The 20,876-nt window shown below is 40.0% G+C and overlaps 1 protein-coding gene across 1 annotated transcript; it reads right to left on the minus strand.

The window, feature by feature from the left end:
• Positions 1–2: 2 nt before the first annotated feature.
• Positions 3–19,329, minus strand: snrkb (SNF related kinase b). Its single transcript, XM_077737798.1, has 5 exons — positions 19,164–19,329; positions 16,262–16,572; positions 15,782–16,176; positions 5,796–5,937; positions 3–3,332 (listed from the first exon to the last, which is right to left on the minus strand). Exons 2-5 carry the CDS (start codon positions 16,480–16,482, stop codon positions 2,342–2,344), a joined length of 1,749 nt encoding a protein of 582 aa, XP_077593924.1. The 5' UTR covers positions 16,483–16,572; positions 19,164–19,329; the 3' UTR covers positions 3–2,341.
• Between the last annotated feature and the right edge of the window lie 1,547 nt (positions 19,330–20,876).

Raw genomic sequence — 20,876 nt, forward strand, 5'->3', positions numbered from 1 at the left:
TATTTTATTGATTGAATCAATTTTAATAAATAAATACAGAAAAATAAGTATACATTGCTTCCGAGAGACTATAGGTCCTATGATTACAAAGCAGCGGACATAAACACACCAGGGAGAGGCAGGCTGCGACTGTACATGAATAATGGCGATATTTACTCTATATATTGGATTTTAAATTGCACCGGATCATAAAGCGCACCATAAATGAGTGAGTTAGCTTTAATAAATAAGGCGCGTTTGATTGTATGGAGCATTAGTGCATCAATATACTGCATTTGTCACATGTTCATATTTGGGCTTTTAGTATTGTCGTTCATTAACGTATTTATCTTATTCATAAACTTCTTTTAATTATGGTTTGATCAGGATGAATGTTTTAAGCACATTACTGGAGAATACTGTTGATCAAACAAAATAGGTTTGATATCATTAAGCACAACTAGAATGACTACATAAATACCACTGGATATTTTAGTAGTCAATTTTGAGGAATAATCAATGATTTTAAGTGGGCGGAATTGTATTTTCCAGGTTATTTTATAGACCAAATTATACTCCGTTGCGACATGTTTTTATTTGATATTTTACCTCTATCAAATTAGGTGCAGTTGTTCAGAAGTGATTCTGAATATGAAAACATTAAAGACAGTAATCAGCTCTTGGTCCAAATTTGCCGCTTCCATTGCTACTGAAATACAATTGATGATCAGATTTCACTTTCTTGGATCACCCCTGATTTGAGCATTAAACTGCAGAAAGAAACACATTAGCTGACCTGCAGGCTACATGGGAACGATGTAATATATGTACAGTAGCTTATTCTACAGCTTTGGCCCTTGTCACTGTACAAAATGTATCTACATTTATCATCTCAGCTTGAAATAAGACATAAGTGTAAGTGGAAATACAGTACCCGGACGTTTGGTCGCCGGACACTTGGTCAACGTACACTTAATCCCCGGATGTTTCGTTGAACGGACGTTTGGTCGCCGGACAATTCGTCAAACAGACAGTTCGTCAAACAGATAGTTCGTCAAACAGACATTTCGTCGACGGACAATTCGTCACCGGACATAAGGGTTAAAAATAATATAATTCAGTGTATCAGAGGCTTACGTGGAGGTTCTGATCCAACCACTTTAACAGAGGTGTTGGGACATGACAATAGTATAAAATATGGGATGGGCACGGGCTAGGCAACTTTGTCTATACACACGAGAAAAGGATGGTGAAAAACATGTACACACGCCAATAATTTACGCAATTTATTAATAATTTTGACATTAGATATCTAGATATTAATGCTCTGACATTGTCAATGCAATGACAAACTCTCTCTAATGATTATTATTTTGAGAGCAATTAAATCTGGCGAAGAAATGTCCGTCGACGAAATTTCTGTTCGACGAAATGTCTGTTCGACGGAGTGTCTGTTCGACGGAGTGTCTGTTCGACGGAGTGTCTGTTCGACGAAGTGTCTGTTCGACGAAGTGTCTGTTCGACGAAGTGTCTGTTCGACGAAGAGTCTATTCGACGAAGAGTCTGTTCGACGAAGTGTCTGTTCGACGAATTGTCTGTTCGACAAAGTGTCTGTTCGACGAAGTGTCTGTTCGACGAAGTGTCCGCCAACCAAACGTCCATTCGACAAAATGTCCGTCGACGAAACGTCCAGTCATGGGAAATACACTGTCGATGGAAGAAAAAAAAAATCTACATGGAGTGTCTAACTCCTCGGCTTATATGCAACGTAATATTCCTAGAGGAACAGTAGTATTGTGTCCATTCAATGTAACAAAAGGACAACAGGAGTGCCACACTGACACAATCTGGAGGTAAATGGTAGCAACTATAGCATGCACAGTGGGTCACGTGGCCCCAATGACTGTGAGTGACCTGTACATCCAAAATACTAGTGTTGTCGCAACAACAAAAAAGGATGAGGCCGAGTGATCAACGGACGGAACATCAAGAGGACGGAGAATGATACAATCATCTCAGTCTGAGGCATATTAGAGCATATAGCATATAACATATTAACAGTCTCTCAGCTTATATTTAGACGTTTTGGAACCGGAGAAGCGAGTTGTGCAAAGGGAAGAAGGAGAAAGGAGTGCTCTTTATCCGTGGATTCATTGACACAATCTTCTTCTCCTTCGGTGCGGCTCGTGTGCTCGCTTATTGTGCGCAACAACGTGAAGATCGTACTACGCTAAAAGTCACAGTGCGGTCAACAAACTAGCGTTTGCTTTAAACCGTGTTTTTTTTCACTCAGTGTGTCCTGTGGTCACGCTCGGTCAGCTGGGAGTGTGCGTACGTGTTTGCGTGTCCTAAGCGGTGTCATTCAGAGCACATGGCAACAGTTGTACTGGGCCAGCGGGAGGATCTTGGCTTTGTTATTGGTGGGGATGTTAAAGGCTAGCGCTTTCTCACACAGCGGCAGCTGAAAGAGTCGCTCGCGCAGCTTGAGGTTGTGCCGTTTCCCCGCCGGCTCCACCCTGGAAGCACCCTCCTCCCAGGACCCCGCGGCATTGTGGGAGTGGGACCTGTCCGTCACAAAGTCATCCCTCGCGCCCTGGTCCTTTCTCCCGACGCGCCCTGTTTTTTGCTTTTGGGGGCTCGCGCAGGCAGCCGCTCTGTTGTTGTTTGGTTCCATCTCCCGGGGGTCGGTTTTCTCAGGGCAGGCGGGCTCGGTCCAGCCCTGACAGCAGGGCACCCTCAAGCCTGTCTCATCCTCCTGGGGAGTGGGGGGCTCTGGAGCACGGCTCACGAGATTCTCCACGTGACTGATGGGTTGGTATGAAATCACACAAGCGCTCTGGGTGTGTCCTCTTTCTGTCTCAACCCGGTCCTCATCTCCCTCCAACATCTCCTCCGTTCTTTCTTGCTCTGCCGCCCTTTCCTCTTGATTGTCCCCTCCTTCCAGTACGACCAGACTGTCCTTGTGCTGTTCACTTGCTGACAATGACAACAAACCTTCACTCTCTTTGGCCAAGTTACTTCCATCCTCTTCTTCTTCCTCTTCCTCACAGATCCGCAGGAGAGCTGGGAGGTTCTTGATAACTGGAGATTCCTCGGCTGGGGGCGGGTGGATGGAGTAGCTGAGGTTGACCTGCCGCCGCACCGGTAAAGACTGCGGCTTGGCAGCGAGCAGGTCGCCGGACTCGACCGTTCGGGAGAGTGGCAAGGTCGAGGATAGTGCCCCTGAGAGCCAATGAGGAGGGGCCTCTGGACTTAGGAGAACATTGTCTAACCCTTGTAGCCAGTGATGAGCCTCAATTTCCTGCAGCGAAGCTCGCAGAGAAGGATCCTTCTGGAGCATCCTTGAGATCAGACTGACAAACAAACAAAATAGAGCAGGTTGAAAAAAAGAGTTCATTTAACTACGACAAGCAATAAATTGAAGATATTATTTAAATTTCCATCCTATGTACAGTCGTACTTCACCTGACAATATTAATTGGTTCTCTAATGCGTCAAGACTTTTTTTGTAACTTGAAAATTTCGTAACTATGTGTACTTTAGGTCATTTCTCTAATTCGTTCCATGGTCCTCGCACAACTTTCAACTAAAACCCTTATGTTGGTCCCAATTTTAAATGAAAGAGGTGAAGAAACACAAAAATGATACAGAATTATAAGGAGATTATTTCTTAATGTCTTAAAATAAATAAAGCATTTGAAAATGTGACCTGCCGCCACTGAAATATGTCCCCCTGCAGCCATTATACATGTTATACCGATGTTTGTCCACCAGGTGGTGGCAAGCACCCGTTCTACCAGGGCCAAAAGCTGTCCACTTTGTAGTACATTTTAGACTTTTACTTTGTGGCCTGTGTGTGTGTGTGAAAATACGTGGCACGTTGCATTAGTAGTTTTTGATCGCTCAAAAAGAGAAATTCTAAATAAAATAACAGATAAGGAAATTAATTTACTTTTGTAGGGATTACGTAACTTGGATTTTTTTCCTTAACTCGAGTCACCATTTGCATACAAAAAAAATCGTAACCTGAAAATTTCGTACCTAGAGCCTTTCGCATGTAGAGGTATTACTGTATAATAAAAAAATCAGGAATCAATATTGACAAGCTAAAAACAATCTCATACTTTCATTTAAAAAAAGTTTAATAACGTTTGCCATTTTAGAAAAAGCGAGAAATCAGAATATTTTCTGTTGAGATGCTACAATTCAGAGAATTTGAATTAAACAATGTCTCAAGAATAACTTGATCATATCAATAATGGTCAATTAAATTGAGCCTCCATATGTTGTAAGCTTATTGAGAAATTTTAAGACTTTTGGGTAAAAGAAAACCCTAGAAATGTATCTGTAAAAATTAAAGGGCATCTCTTAAAGGCAGTCTAATTTTGGATCTTTTTATAAATGTGGTCCACTGCTTGGAGGGGTGCCACGCCAATACACGAGGTGCGTTAGGAATATCCTCAAGGTTGTTCTGTTCAGCTCAAATCCAAAATCATGTGAGCGCATTTTGTGTTGTAACCCATCCCTGCGAGTGTTTGTGGCCAAAACAACCAGCAACTGGGTACTTGTGCTTACTCAGTGGGAAAATTAACCAACAGTGACTTCCAAACATCATCGTTGTCATGAACATTCAACTCTCGTCCATTTTTTTCTCGCTCATAATCAAAACTTTCTTTGAAGGCAATACACTGACTGGACTCTAGAACTCTTAAATGACAAACATTTCGATTTGGTTTACATTGACTTTGTTCCCTTAATGTGTCACATTTGTGCCTAGTAATAGATGTTTGCTAGTTATTTTGCACATTACGGTTCATTGAAACAATTTACGAGGACGCTTAAATCATTAGTTCTTTGGAAAAAGGACTAAACACACAATTCTTTACCACAGTGCATTGATAATTGCCTATATAGTTCAGATTTCAAATTCTATGACTTGCTTTTTATTGAATGATTAGTTTTATTGCTGTTCTACTTTTCTATTGTATTTTTTTAACTCTCCAAAATATGAATGTGACTTGTATGTATCATTTTATTTGTGTTTTGGAATTTTCATGTGGTGTCAGCACTTTGCATTCCCTTGTTTTATTGGATTTCAATGTGGCGTACGCACTTCCCGGTCCATTGTTTTTTGGGGATTTTCAGGCGGCGGATTACGTTGTGTTGAATTGTGCTCATCCTGCTTTGCCTATCAAACCCCCCCCCCCCCACCCCCCCCACGTTGCTTTGTTGTATTTTTTCAAGTTTAATAATAAATTAACTTCATTTGCGCCTATAAACCACCACCAACTTGCCTCATTGAATCCACTCTATCTCACCTCCACCACATGAAAACAAGCAAACCTACCACATTGTTGGAGTTTTTAGAACTTAAAATGTAAAAAAAATAATTTCCATTTTATTAGTGTAGGTTGGAATGCCAATTTATTTTCATAGTGTTTGTCTATAGTTAAAAATAGGCAAGAATAATTGAACGAAATGTCTTTAGCAAATGGATCTTCATCTTTTTAAAGCCCAAACCACTCTACCAATTGAGGTAAGCCAACCCAGTAAGCTTAACTCCGGCAAATGAGTGCAGCGTGTTTAATGAAGCGCTTTAGGGCAGAGTCCCAACTAGACCATCAAAATTATTCACCGAAACAAATGAGATGCTTTTCCGGTCAGTAGCTATGTAACACAGAGTGACTCACCACATCTAGTCAGCAAAATTCTATAAGCCTTAAGAATTACACGCTTTTTTAGTTGAAGAAGCAAAACAATGAGGAAGTAATTGTGTTGCATTGTGTAGCATCATTTTCTTTGGCGGTTAAACTTACTCTCTGCAGTCGCTTGAGAGGCGTTCAGGGATGGAGTAACGGCAATCCAGAATCATCACCAGAGTCTCGCTGTCGTTGGTCTCTTGGAAAGGAGGAACCCCGCAGACTAACATATACAAGATCACACCCAGAGACCAGATATCTGCAACACAAAAACATACAACAAAATAAATATACACACAACATCACTAGTGTCAACCAATTTCATAACGGGCCAGTTACTGGATTTCGTTCCAACCAAATGAAGACACGTTTTCAGCAATCCGATCTGTTAGAAGTGCTAATTTCAGTAGAAAATTCATTATTTAAACTACATTGGTTTGAACAAATTCCAGGGCCATTTTCTCCTTTTGTAGTACAGTGGTACCTCGACATACGAGTGCCCCGACATACCAGCAATTTGCAATTCGAGTAAAATTTCAGGCAAATATTTGTCTTGAGATACGAGACAAACTTTGATATACGAGCATACAACGGACGCAAGAGGCTGCTCATAAAAACATATCTCTGTTTGCAACTCCCTCGTGAAATGTCTCAACAAGCACTGAGTGGAGGTTGCATTTTTTTCAGTGTATTTTTTCCCGTTAGTCAATGCGAATGGTGTATATACTACTTCTCGATGGCAAGTGGTCGTGCGTTATTCTATTGTGAGGACATTTGTGTGAATCATTTTCGGAATATTTTGAAGGGAGTACAAAAGCAAACAACCCAGTAGTTTGCATATGAAAGTCAGGGTGGAGGTGGGGCAAATAGAGCCGGAAGAAGAAAGGTATCAAAATTTAAAACAAAATTACAATCAAGTTTAGAGTAAATTTAGATTAGATTATTTTTGTGTCTGCTTCATAATCCAAATTCATTTAAATTTGTTTATATGTTATGAGCGAGTTGCCATGGAAAAAGTCCCCCTCTCTCTGTCCGTCTCTCTCCCCCTCCGCAAAATCTGTCAAATTTGAGTACTATTAAACATATTTTAGTACTATTAAACCACTATTTATTTGTTACTTTGTTAATAGATGGCGAATTAGCACCAATAAAAATGTTTTTCCAATACAATATCGTGTTTTTTCTTTCCAGAGGGTTGGAAGAAATGTATTAGTTTTTAGTTCATTTCTATGGGAAATGTTAATTTAAGTTTAGAGTAAATTGACATACGAGCTCAGTCCCTGAAGGAATTAAGCTCGTATCTCGAGGTACCACTGTATAGGTTTCATAGCCCTGCACGACGGGAAGACCCTGAAATATGACGTCAGGAAATGGGCCATCCATGTTCAAGTGTGAGACTGCAGATGGCAAAGCTTTATGGTACTCTTGACTTGTGACCTACACCCACAGACAAACCCCACACCCACACACACTTCCTGGTGTTATGCACTTCCTGCTGTAGTCTCCCTCCCTTTTCCTCCCTTACACTTTGTCTCTTCAGACACATCAACAGCCAGACCAAAAGACTGGCAATTATATTTACGGGCACGCATCCAGAGGCACATTTGCCTGTTGTGGATGTTGGCTTTTTTTGAAAATGATCTTTTATTGCTTTGTTTTCTGTCCTTCCTTCAGCAAGAAAGAGCTAATCGAACGTTGAGTCGGATATATTTTAGATTATGTCCAGATCGACAAGGGGGTGAAAAGAAAAAGCTTAAAAATGGCGGTCATATAATATGAACTGTCATAATGTTGCCCTTTAAAGTTGATTTTATTTCCATGAAATGTAAAATGCAGAAAGTGGTGGCGTCTGTTCTTGCCAAAGGGTCAACTTATAAAAGGCTTATAAAAATCATACACAGATTTCAAAGCACAGATTAGACAGAAAACAAAGTTTTGTCCACTGGGGCATACCTAAGGAAACCTAAAATAAAGTGTTATATTACAGCATATGAAAATATACAAAAAATGCAAATGATATAACAGCTAACTCCTTTCACATACACGGACGGACACAACACAAATGTGCATGTCTTGAATTCATTTTTTTTGTAATGTTTTAATCTGTTCCTTTTTAATACAACACCAGGCCCCAAAAAAAAAAAAAAATCATTGTTTAGGACGAACCTGCCACGTTATTTATTGTTCCCTGTGTTATTGTAGGCTGTATTCCCTTCCACTTTTTAAATCAACATTCATAAGGTAGGTTAAAAAAGGATGTTTTTGAGTATTTAAAAAAACATGGCTTTAATTATTCTCATTCTGAATGCTTATGCATGTGAAATAACTGGGCTCAATAGAACAGTTCCATACTTAAATACAACACAAGTTAGAAAGCGTCAGTGCAGCATGCTGGTCAAATGAAGGGATTAACTTGAATAATTAGGTCGCATTTTTTTCTTCGATGTCAAATGTATACTCTAGTTTATTTTTTAATTTTGTTTATTTCTAGTGTGGGCTTAGAAATGCTTTAGTTTAACTCAAGCTTGATCATCAGATTTCTCTAATTTCTATAGAAATCATGCCAAAAAGTTATAGACTGAACTAGTACTTTTATTATATATATAAGTGGTTGTCATTTCAGAGGAATTATGCTAAACTCTAAAACCTTTGACATCATCACCTCAGCTATGATGCACTGCAGTGATACAGTGCATCATAGCTGAGGTGATGATGTCAAATGTTGGATTGGAAGAAATCCGCAAAAAAAAACAACATTTATGCAAGTTACGGAAACAAAGGTTTGAATTTTAGTGAGTTATTTTCAATGTAAAACAAATATGTTGATTGGATGCGAAAAACTACAGTAAAAATACATCATTGAGCCTCTTGTCCATGCAGTGATAGCACTCTGATGTCTAATAAACATACAGCCATTGTGTGCCCTTACAGTCCAAACAACTGTGCTCAGTTGTCGCCACACAATATACACAGTCACGCTCGGCTCTGTTTTGAACACTTATGCAACAGGGCGGCCAAGCTATGAATTAAAGCACTTTTCCCAGCTCACTAGGAAATGTAACATGTACTGCATATACTGTAGCAACCATTTGTGGCCTTCTCATCACTGAGACTAGACATTATTTTCTATATAATATTCATATTAGACATTCAATGGGTTTCAGAGCAATATACCTAACTTCAAATAAACTACATCTAGATAATGTATATTGCTGTATGCTAGACATTTAGAAAAAAATGACAAATGTATTTCTGCTTTGTTACAGTTAAACAAACATTCATAAATGCATGAATCTAATACATGGCAATAGTTTGGACAAGCCTACTAGCACGTAGCTTTGTAGGATGACAATTTGGCTTTTTGTCGAGTTAATGATGACAAAGCCTGTGTGATTTCATTTTATTTTTACTAATTCAAAGCATTTTTTAAAAATTCTAGATTCTCACTGAAGGAATCAAAATTATGAATGAACCCACGTAGAAGTAAATACTTGGTGTTCACGATAATTACGGTATTGCATTGAATGTGGTCTATCCAAAAATTTGGCCTGAAATGTACATACATGCTGGTCAATCATACTGTTTTTGGCATTGCAGCCTTTGTCCAACATATTTTGTTTAAAGTAAACCATTTTTGATGTGCCACACAAAATTTTTGTGAGGGCTGCACAAGAAAAATAAAACTAAAATCTGCTATGAAGTTGGATTTGGCCATATTAAAAGCCCAAACTTTTGAAATCCAAGTATGAAGATGATCTTTCACAGTAATTGATAAAATATGGACTTGGAAATGAACTTGATGACGCTTGCTAAAATGAAAAATTTGAATTTTGGGGGAATTTTCCGCTGTGTTGTCTCATTATAGACTGAATGGGACTGTGTGTCATGCAGTGTGCAGCATGATCAAGAAATTGAGAAAATGTTTCTTAACTCAGAAAAGGAACCATTTTATCTTATGTGTCTTATGTGAGAGTCCTTGTTATATAATGCCTAAGAGGAGAGAAATTTGTTATGTCAGACCAAATGGGATGATGCAAAACCACCATTTCTGGGCAATAGGGTAACTAACCCATGCTCTTGGGACTTGCATAACAAAAACTATTTTTTTCCCCCCCAGTATTTTTTTTTTGCAGAACACTGGTGAAGTGCCAGTCTCTATGGACAAGATAGTCTGATCCACAATCACTGTCCCAATTTATCCCGGAACATGTGTTTTGAGAACATGTTTTTCTTTAGCACAGGTAGCTAGAAAATGGCCTTTTCCAAACTGATTTCTCAACCAAGTTCGTGAAGAATCCTTGATGATTCGTTGAAGCATTTAAATAAGCATTGCCTGTGAGCCCTTAAAATGGTTTCAAGACATGCATTGCAATACTTTTGTCCATTTACAGTAGTACCTAACTACAAAATGTTCGGATTACGAAACCCTTTGATATTCATATTACTGTTCCCATATATGACAACAAGAAGTTTGCATGTTCTCCACGGGCCTCCGTGGGTTTTCTCCGGCTACTACGGTTTCCTCCCACATTCCAAAAACATGCATGGTAGGCTAATTGGACACTCTAAATTGCCCATTGGTATAAAGGTGAGTGTGAATTATTGTCCATTTCATTGTAGGCTATTCCTACACAGTCAAATCAAAGATTTAAGGCAGGACACATCAATTTGGGAAAACAATATCAACTACCGACATGAAATGTAGAGCATATCACTCAGCGCTAACTGTAATATTTTCCTGATTCAATGATCAGTCTGAAGATGCACTTAATATATATTTCATTTTCATTTAACAGATTTACTAGGAATCATTGTATTTACTATATAACATTTGGTCTCATCACAAAAACTGAAAATGGAAATAAAAAAGCCCAGCACCATCAATAACAGCACATCCTTTTTAGAGTACAGTACACAAAGTAATGGGTAAAAATTATATAACAGGAAGCTATGTTTATCTTTGTTAACGACAAAAGGCCCTGTGGACAAGGACTGTTTCTATTCATTTATATCAACATCTGTTTTCTATTTTATACGTGAACAAATATGGCCTGATTCCAAAGTATGGTACTTCTTGCACTAATCACATGTCAATCACAAGACAGAAAGAGAGACAAGATTACCATTCCCTACCTTCATGCTGTGAGTCAACTGTGCTAGTAATGACTCACCCGCTGCTAGTAAAAGCGCACAATATTCTAATAGAATACACCAGACTTAATTCATTCACTGATGGTGATGCTTTTAAACAGTACATTTTCTAATGTGTATATAGATTACTTTTACTCTTATCTCAGAGGATTCCACTGATATACTTTTCTCTTTAGTGTTGTTCCATTTGAACCTTCACTACTTATTTTACCTTTAATGCAATTGTTGTAGTACACAGTACTCAAATGAGGAACTGAAATACAGTGTAGGACTAATTTAACACCTGAAAGATTGAGACAAAAACCCTATGTCAGTCTTGTCTTTAAGAAATGGCTACTTGAAAATAGGCCCAATAATGACCGTACACAAAGACCTGTTGACTGCCACTAAACAGGGAAAGTAAGATTACAGAATGCAAAGTTTCAGCAATCAGCAGTGTTCTCGTTACCTCTGCGTCCTGCGTCTGATACGCACAGCTTTTCTTCCAGACGCACAATTTCAAGTAATGTGCTTTTTTCGGACGCAAAGAAATTTTTATCAAAAAAAAAAAAAAAACACATATCCGATAGCAAACCAATTTATTCCACATAATCTTTGCGAAATAATTCTCGCGTGAACGAGACTAGCAGACACTAGCAGACGAAGGAGAGAAAGCGATAGCAAGAGTTTCGTAATAGTGTAAGAAAGATAAAAAATGTTTCAGAAAAAGCAAAACAGTCTGGATAGTTATTTCGCAGTTAAAAAATACAACTAGTAAGAAAAGAACTGCAGAAGATTCGATCGATGATCATGAAGCAAAACGGGGGAAGCAAGGAAAAATACGCACATTTCAAAAGACTTTTGGCTGCAAAGAGAGGAGGATCTACGAGCTGAAAGACTAGTACAATGATAAATAAACCCTAACCCTAAACCATATAATAAATAAATTAAATCTGAATGTTTATATATCGTTGCTTATGTTTTATTTGCATCCGTAGTATGTTGGGACTCGTGACAAGTTTCCTGGGACGCACAGTTTTCAGACAAGCGAATCCCTGGGACTCGCAGTGTGCCAATTGTAAAATTATCACTGAATCAGCTATCAAACCAATTCTGTAAAGGGCCGCAGTAGTCTTTGCTGCAACTCAACTGATTATATGCACCATATTTTCACACCTATTGGGCAGTCAAAAGTAAAAAAAATTCTCTGAAATGGACAAGGTGCCCAATCAATCAGTGCGCCTTGGTTATATACTAAATTCAAAATTTTGCATAACCCTGACCACCTCACCTACTGGTTTCATTCATTGTGTGAAACTAAGCGCCTTTTCTATGGGACAAAAAAAAATGAAAATACACCCGCAACTGAGACGAACAGCGCCCTTTCAGGTGGTGCGTCCTCTAGGTGCAAAAGTTGGCCTCTTGTTCCGTTTGAATGAAAACTTGCACTCACTGCAGTTCTTTCAGGACCGGTTGGAGACCCATGTTTTAGAAAGCAAAGGTTGCGAGGCCTTTCTCTCTTAGTTATCGATACTATGATTGGTCGCAAGCGGTTTAGTGGGCCGGACGTCGAAGGATAAATGCTGCCTTTGCCATTCATCTGTAAAATTGAGATGTTGTATCATTTTAATCTCATCAAGATTTAACATAACATTGAACTGAACAGTTGAACATTTTCACATCTTACAGTAAAAAATGCTTGTAGATGGTAGAATTACAATGGATCGAAGGTATCGTTTCTACAGTATTCTCCTTATTCTTGACGAGTCAAAGACTTGTACTTGCCTGGCAGGCAGCGTGGGTTCTCTTCCAAACTTTCTAGTCAGTGAATGTGTGAATGCGCTATTGAAGGGCCGTGTCTGGATGACTTGTGATGAACACTAGAGCAATTTCTCATATTCACATTGTTATATGTATTTCCAGTACTACCCTAGTGGAAATTAGACGAGGCCAGATAACACGGAAACACATAGACATTTATCACTTGTGCTCTTATAGTGAGTCGAGTACCACAAGAGTACCCTGAAGATGAGAAATAGAAAGATGACACACACTTACACTTTCCGCAGTGTTAGCTTCACTGCAGAACGTGCCCAGTTGGCTGGCTTTCTGAGATTGACCCAGTTACACACGCTAATCCTTTGCAGTCATACACACACACACACCCATACTCATAACATACATTACACACAACCACACAGGCAGAAAAATGTGAAAGGACAAATAGAACAACTCATGATTTGGGACAGGAGGCACTGAGAAAGGTTACTTAATGGTATCTGAGAGACGCACTGGCACAGATAGGTGCTAATACATGCTAAAAAAGGAGGGAGGGGGGGTTAAATCTATCATGTAACCTCACCAATGTGCAATCTCCTCAATTGTGCACGATTCTATAGATTATCTCTTTCGCAAAAGCAAATTTCATAGTGGGAACATTATTGGTATGAAACTAGCAGTCTCAGTGATACCTTTGCAAAAAAATAAAAAATAAAATACAGCAAGCAGCACTGGAATGAAACTTCGATCTAGATCGACAGTATGTGAGGTGATTAGGCCAAAAATGTAATAGAATCAATCACAACAGAAAACACTTGATCGACATTATCATCGTTAAGATACGCTGTTGTCAACAACAGTGCTGTGTCTTTTTATTGCTATTGGTGAAAAAGGTTTATGAATTGAAGTTGATGCATACCAGACTGAAATATCAGCAAACATTTTATCGCCGACCAAAGAATTAAAACTGTACCATATTTTCATGAACTCTAAATAGTGAATATTCATTAAATGGGCCTGATATACAGTACTTTTGCCATGAAGGGCTCAAGAATTACAGCAATATCAATCCTGTGATTTTGTAATATGTCAAGATGAGCAATGTTACCATTTTACTGGAAATCTCCAATAGTTAATTGTGGTTAGCAATTAATTTAATTAAATGCAAATAAAAGAAAGGGAAATTTCAATGCGGGTGTTGGAAAAGTGGAAATGGCAGATTAATTATTTTTTTCGGGTGAATGTGCATCATAACCTGTTGGAGTATTTAGGTGTTTTGTAGACCTTTGGACTCCCTTCGCAGAAGATAATGATCCTTCTGCATCCAGAGTGAATAATGCACTCTTGCTTACATTGGCTAATTAACAGTACACAATCAATGGGTGGGCAGTCCATCTATAGACTCAACTCCCAAGAGCAAAAGGTGCCTAACGCGTCAATTGCAATTGGCTGGTCAAATTCAAAGATAATACTAAAGAAAGGAAGGGGAAAAAGTTCTACATTATATTTTTTTCCTGTTTTAATTTGTCCTTTGGTTGACATACACAACAGAAAGTCTTTGCATAGATCGCATCACATGCAGTCAACCTTTTCTGAGACTGCAAAACACTGCCATTGTCGAGCGTAAAATACAAGCACAGCTACATGTTACAATGCCACAATAATGTCAGATTGATGCACAACTAGAATTTTTACCACACAATGACACGATTGAAGATGAAGTTGAGACACAAAAGAGCAAGGGAGTGGAAATCACAGTTGTTTGGAGACCAGTCATTTTTTTGGGGGGAAGGCAGATTTTTTCAAGCAAATGCTTAATTCAGAGTAGGTTTCCTTTCAATGGAAGACATCGGAAGATGACGAAAAAAATCTTAATTTTGTGTACCAAAATACAGTATTTCAATGTGCAAAGTGTAAAAGTATTATGGGGTAGAACACAAGCGTCCAAACCGGTCCTAAAGGGCCACAGGTTTACATTTGACCAATCTGGTGACTTAATTCTATAAATAAATGTTTATTTTGCCTGCAGTGCATTCTGTAGAGAACGACGTACCATGTGACTGCTCTGATATGATAACGCCTCAAGTTTAACTTTATCACAATATTAAAGAATGAGTTTCATTGCTTTGAGGAAATTAAAGAAATCCTATTAATGATGTCATTTCAATTTTGAGGGTTCGACAAAACAACAAAAACGAACATGCAAAAAGTGCCAATTCAGCATCTGTTCAGCTTTTCTCGCTTTGTCGCTCAGGTTTCAATACAATTTGCAGGAGCTGTGTAATTTGGAGATGCAATCCACTTCATAAATCCATTTTTTGCACTCCTAATTTCTCTAGAAGTAATGCAAGTCCATTTTTTTTCTCATTCTTCCAACTGGGTACTCAGCTGCAAATGTATAATGCCTTACCTGGAAATCTTTTTCCACATTTGTCTTTTTGTTATTTGACAACTACTTGCTACAAAGAAAACATGCAGGCAATCTTTCCCCATTAGCAATAAATGCAAATGATTCGATCCAAGGAATGTTGAAAACCTCTGGTCTTCCTCAGTAATTTTTCTCCTTTCCCCTTGGGATCCATGGCCCATTATGCAGTCACAAGTTAGTTTACAACAGCCACCTGCCTAACATCCCGCCCTGCTGATAGAAACATGTGTGCCAGGCTATAACGCAAATCCTAGTTAAGTTAAGAAATATTTGTGTCATGTTTGTCCTCCTACAGAAACCATATTAAAACAAAACATATATTTCTCTCCCCTATATTCCATTTCTCTCCCCTATATTCCATTTTCAAACTTTTTTGAAAAAGCTCCTGGGAGCCACTAGGGCAGCACTAAAGAACCGCATGCGACTCCAGAACTTCGGTCGCCAACCCCTGGGCTAAACTACTTCTGCTGGATCAGTCGGAACAAAACCCTGCATCCATTGCAGCCCTGTATGAAAAAGTTTGGACACCCTTGGTCTATTGCAGCTGTGTTCAATACAAAGTTACAAAGCAAAGCTTGCCGAATACTTTTTAAAGGTTTTAGAAATATAACATAGGTTTATCAATCTGAGTCGTTTCAAAAGTCTTTGATAGGGGCAAAAAAAAGGTTGACCACCCACTACACTGCATTGAAGTAATTTTTCAACTGTTACACATCTATCATATTGATCATTCATAACAGCAAAATGAGTTTGAAAAGATTCTTACCAACAGCTGGAGCATCATACTCTTCTCCCAGGAGAATCTCAGGTGCAGAATATGCCAAGGACCCACAGCTGGTGGCCAACATTGTCCCAGGTTTAAATAAGTTACTGAAGCCAAAGTCTGTGAGTTTCACAGCCCCCTGCTGAGGAAAGAACACCACATTCTCTGGCTTTAGGTCTCGGTGGACCACGTGGAGCTCATGGCAGTAAGCCACGGCGCGCACAATCTGGGCAAAGTGGCGTTTGGCAGTGCCTTCTGCAACACCGGTCTCATGGCGGAGGATGTAATCATACAAGTCACCCCCCTCCGCCAGTTCCATCACCAGGTAAAGGGTGGTAGGCGTGTCAATGACTTCATAAAGGCGAACCACATTTGGATGTTGCACACGCCTCATGCATCTGAAAAAAAATAGGAATCCAATTTGAGCTTTATATAAAAGGTAAGAGAATTCAATTCATTTTCTATAGGAAGAAAACATGATACCTGACTTCCTGTAAGAGGTGGCTAGTTGCCATGACATCAAGTTTGGTCTTGTCAATCATCTTGATAGCAACTAGTTGCCCAGTGTTGACATGTCGAGCTAGTTTGACCACAGCATAGTGGCCCCTTCCCAAGGTTCGACCCACATGGTAAAGTCCGTTGAGATTCAAGCGGTTTGATTTGAGATGTTCATCGAGGGGCGGGATATTCTCTCCACAGTCCATGTTGATGTCAAAATTGATTTGATTATGAATGCAGGAGAAGGGCTTGCTTGGTATTTTTACAGGACCTAAAGCTTACTGCATGGGGGTTGCCTAGCAGTGCAAAAAAAAACAATGTGGAAATATGTCAGTTTAGTATTTTGCAGTAGTGACAACATTCGTAATACAGTTTCAAAGTTTTCATTACAATCTGAAGATCATAAAATCGACCATGCCCGACATCACTTTATAGAAGCTGGCCTAACCAGATAAGTACCTATCTATTCAAGAAACCATGTTAATAATTCATTTTGTCCAAATTTGCAAATGTTTGGCTACATTCAGAGTGCAAGCCTGAATGCTAAAATTCATTCATCCATTCGTATTACGCATCCACAGAAGTGTAGCAGGGGTTGCTGAATCCCATTCCAGCTCTGGGGTCGTGGGTTCAAAACCAGGTCGTTCCACCTGTGTGAAGTTTACATGTACCCCCCCCCCCACACCCCCCGGCTCATGTGGGTTTTCTCCGGGTACTCCGGTTTCCTCCCACATTTCAAAAACGTGCACGGTTTGCGTGTTGGTCACAAGGTATCCCCCGCTTGGTGCCTGAAGTTATCTGGGATAGACTCCAGCACCCTCTGCAACCCTTGTGAGGATAAACAGTTCAGAAAATTAATAAATGAATGGTATTAAGACGACCAAAATTTGGCGACTAACAATTCCCCTAAAAAGTTGAGATCATTGCATGTTCTGGTCAGATATACACAGACGGGAAGATATCTATATATCCAATATATATTATCGGGATGATATTATACATTCTCCAAAATTCAGTTAATGGTTAAGTGTTGAATGAATTACAACCGAGGCATACTTGCCTCTAGTACTAAAAAGCATTACAACAAGGATTCAACAGTTAATCTGTGGACCACAAAATGACCTTACATTACAAAGTAGAAAATCCATCATACCACTTTGATGTTTAACTTTTTGGGTAAAAGCAATTATTGTGCCAATCCAACTTAACAAGTGTTCTTTCTATTGCTAAGTGATCCTCTGTGTTCCAGTCCCAAGATTTTTTTATGTAATCACAGTGAACACATGTTGTCTAGTTTATTATGGAAGTAGTTTAGAGACAAAGAACATTAGCCATATTGCATACATGTTATGGTTAGGGCTACATTTTTCCACGACCTCATTCATTGCCAGCCTATGTATATTTATAGTACTCATACACTATATATTGTGGTAGTTAGCAGATTTCAAATGAACCCTTTCAGGAAAAGCATTCACTGCCAGCACAGGTCACAGAGTGCGTGTTGTTGTATATCGTAAAATAGGGAAAGTGATACCCATTGCAAAATACATACAGGCAACAAGATTGGTAAAAATGGATGTCAAATGGGGGACACAAAATATTGGCCAGGGGGCCACAATTGAGCCCTGGCGCGCATGTTTGAGGCTCTTGTCCTATAGGAATGTAAAAGAAATCTGGGGTCCAAAAACGAAATAATAATTCGTGCATAAAGGGATTAAAAACAAAGTATCCAAGGCGGCCCATCGGGTGAATAGTTAGCACGTCGGCTTCACAGTTTTAGGGTCCTGGGTTCAAATCCAGGTTGGTCCACCTGTGTGGAGTTTGCATGTTCTCCCTGTGCCTGCGTGGATTTCCTCCGGGTACTCTGATTTCCTCCCAAATTCCAAATATATGCATGGTAGGCTGATTGGACACTCTAAATTGACCTGAGGCATCAGTGTGGGTGTGCATGGTTGTCCGTCTGCTTGTGCCCTGCGATCGGCTGGCCATAGATTCAGGGTGTCCACTACCTCTAGCCCGGAGTCAGCTGGGATAGGCTCCAGCACCCCGTGCCCCTAATTAGGATATAGTGGTTCAGAAAATAAGATGAGATGAGATGGCAAATGCTTGCTTGCCACCCAATGGCAGTCAAAGACAACAGACAAAAACATTGTACTGTAAAGCAGAGAAGAAAAATATTGTTTCACTGAACCCAATTTACATACTGGTTAAAATAAAGTACAGCACTGTAGTAAACATGTCTTGCTCCAGAGTCGAACATTTTCCATGATCTCATATGCCAAGAGACAACAATGTTAGGCTTTCTCAAATTACACTCACCCTGCACAAATGGCACGCTTGATCAATATTGTAAGAGGAGACCTTAATGTATGCCACTAGTTGTGTATGGGCGTGTAGTTGTATGAACCCGTGTGTGTTTCTATGCATGCGTGTGTGTATAAAAATGTGTCATTTACGCGGATGATGTCATCATGCGATCTTCCCAAGGGTAACAAGTCCATCTGACATCAGCGTCCGTCACTCTTTCTGCAATCGCGATTGTCTTTCTCGGACGAGCATCTCATCATCTCCATCCATTCTCATCACTAATGCATCTCAACCCGGCTCACTGTTTACATGAGGCTAAAGCGGCCAACCGGCTTAAATGGAGGCCATGTCGCGTTAATAGGCGTCGTATTAATTATGTCTGGACGCGGTGTTGTCGCCGACGGAGCTGCCGAGCGCAGCTGTTCGTACTTGGCCGAGCCGACAACTGCGGTCCCGACCTGGCCCATCCGCCATCCCGATGCCTGGCTCCCTTTCCGCTGTACACTTCCGAGCGAAGACGAGCCGTACTAATGAAGGCGAAAATTCAACAGCAACGGCTAAAATTATGAAAAAGACTTACCGTCAGAGGTAGCATCCCGCACGTTCAAGCCGTGGGGGATTAACTCCACTGCCGAAGTCAAAAACAGATAACGTAGACGAGCGTCAGACCTACGATAGCTCCATTTAGCTCCATGTTGGTTTTTTTGCACACTTCCCTCTTCATCCGCCAATGGGGGCGGAGACAACGCAAAAGAGGAGGGGCAGGGGTGGTTTTGAGAAAGAATGCATCAAAAGCCATTTTTAGCATGAATTAATTCATTTGATATGCAGGTTAAGATTTTCATGCACGAGATAGGAATTTTTTCCTTTAAATTTTATTACATTCTTAATCAACAGCTGTCTCAAACTTATAAAAAAAATTAATTTATTTTAATGCATTGAATTCATTGAAAGATGTTTTCTTCATTTTTTTGCACGCTCTGTCCTCATTAGGGTCACAGGGGGTGCTGGAGCCTATCCCAACTGACTTCGGGCCAAAGGCAGGGGGCACCCTGAATTGGTGACCAGCCAACAACCATTCATGCTCACCCTCATACCTAGGGGCAATTTAGAGTGTCCAATCAGCCTATCATGCAGATTTGTGGGAGGAAACCAGAGTACCCTGAGAAAACCCACACAGGGAGAACTTGCAAACTCCCTGGATTTGAACCCAGGACCCCAAAGCAGTGAGGTTGACGTGCTAACCATTGAATCCCCCGGGCTACGTCTCATCTCATTTTCTAAACCGCTCTATCATCAATTGGGTTAGGGAGGGTGCTGGAGCCTATCTCAGCTGCTTTCGGGCACTAGGTGGTGGACACCCTGACGGCGGTTGAGTGGTTAGCGTGTCGGCCACACAGGTTTAAATCCAGGTTGGTTCAACTGCGGGAAGTTTGCATGTTCTCCCTGGGCCTGTGTGGGTTTTCTCCAGGTACTATGGTTTCCTCCCACATTCCAAAGACATGCAAGGTAGGCTGATTGGACGCTCTAAATTGACCCTAGGTATGAGCGTGATTGGTTGTTACTCTTCTTGTGCCCTGTGATCGGCTGGCCTGCGATTGGGTGTCCTCGACCTTTGCCCCGAAGTCATCTGGGATAGGTGACAGCACCCCCCGCGACCTTAATGAGCATAAAGCAGTTCAGAAAATGATTTTTTTGATACAATTTCAATAGTCATGGATATTTGTGAGTCAATCTTTTTTAATACTCTTTGAGAAGATTCTGTCATTGAATTGGTGTGCAAAAAAACTACTTACTGGAAAGCTGTATTGCACTCTTGCATACTTGGTGTGTCTTCTACATAATTTCTTATGTCGAAAAATAAAAAGTATGAGCAATTATTGGGTTTAACTAGAAGATTTTTCTTGCGATAGTCCCACTTATGCAATGAAACTTCATTCTTGAATTATTGTGGCATTTCGTATGTCCTAATAGGACAATTTCATTTATGACAAAACTGCTCTACTGTGGATTGCTAGAATATTTGTTCAATTCTATTCTAAGTCAGCCCTTGAAATGTTAACAGTTGTAAAATGTGATATCCTATTATAAGGTCAATTGAGGCCGTCATAGTGGCTGGGTGAAACTTTACTGATAAGCCGTCTTAGTTCTACTGGGCACACCTCATGATGTAAGAACTGCACTGAATTGTCTTACTAGTGAGGACAAAGGTCAGACAAGTACGTGGACCTTTAATTGGATGTCAAGGATGCTTAAAAAGCTTTCCATGTGAGGGAAAGAGAGAGAGCGAGAG

The sequence above is a fragment of the Stigmatopora nigra genome, chromosome 2 (assembly GCF_051989575.1).
Source record: "Stigmatopora nigra isolate UIUO_SnigA chromosome 2, RoL_Snig_1.1, whole genome shotgun sequence".
NCBI lineage: Eukaryota > Metazoa > Chordata > Actinopteri > Syngnathiformes > Syngnathidae > Stigmatopora > Stigmatopora nigra.

What these genes read in the sequence shown, in the direction of transcription:
- snrkb (XM_077737798.1), bottom strand. Translation starts at nt 16,482, where the DNA reads ATGGACTGTGGAGAGAATATCCCGCCCCTCGATGAACATCTCAAATCA. An exon ending in CACCTCTTACAGGAAGTCAG is followed by an intron (nt 16,177 to 16,261) that starts GTATCATGTTTT and finishes ATTTTTTTTCAG; the next exon opens with ATGCATGAGGCGTGTGCAAC. An exon ending in CTCTCAAGCGACTGCAGAGA is followed by an intron (nt 3,333 to 5,795) that starts GTAAGTTTAACC and finishes TTTGTTTGTCAG; the next exon opens with TCTGATCTCAAGGATGCTCC.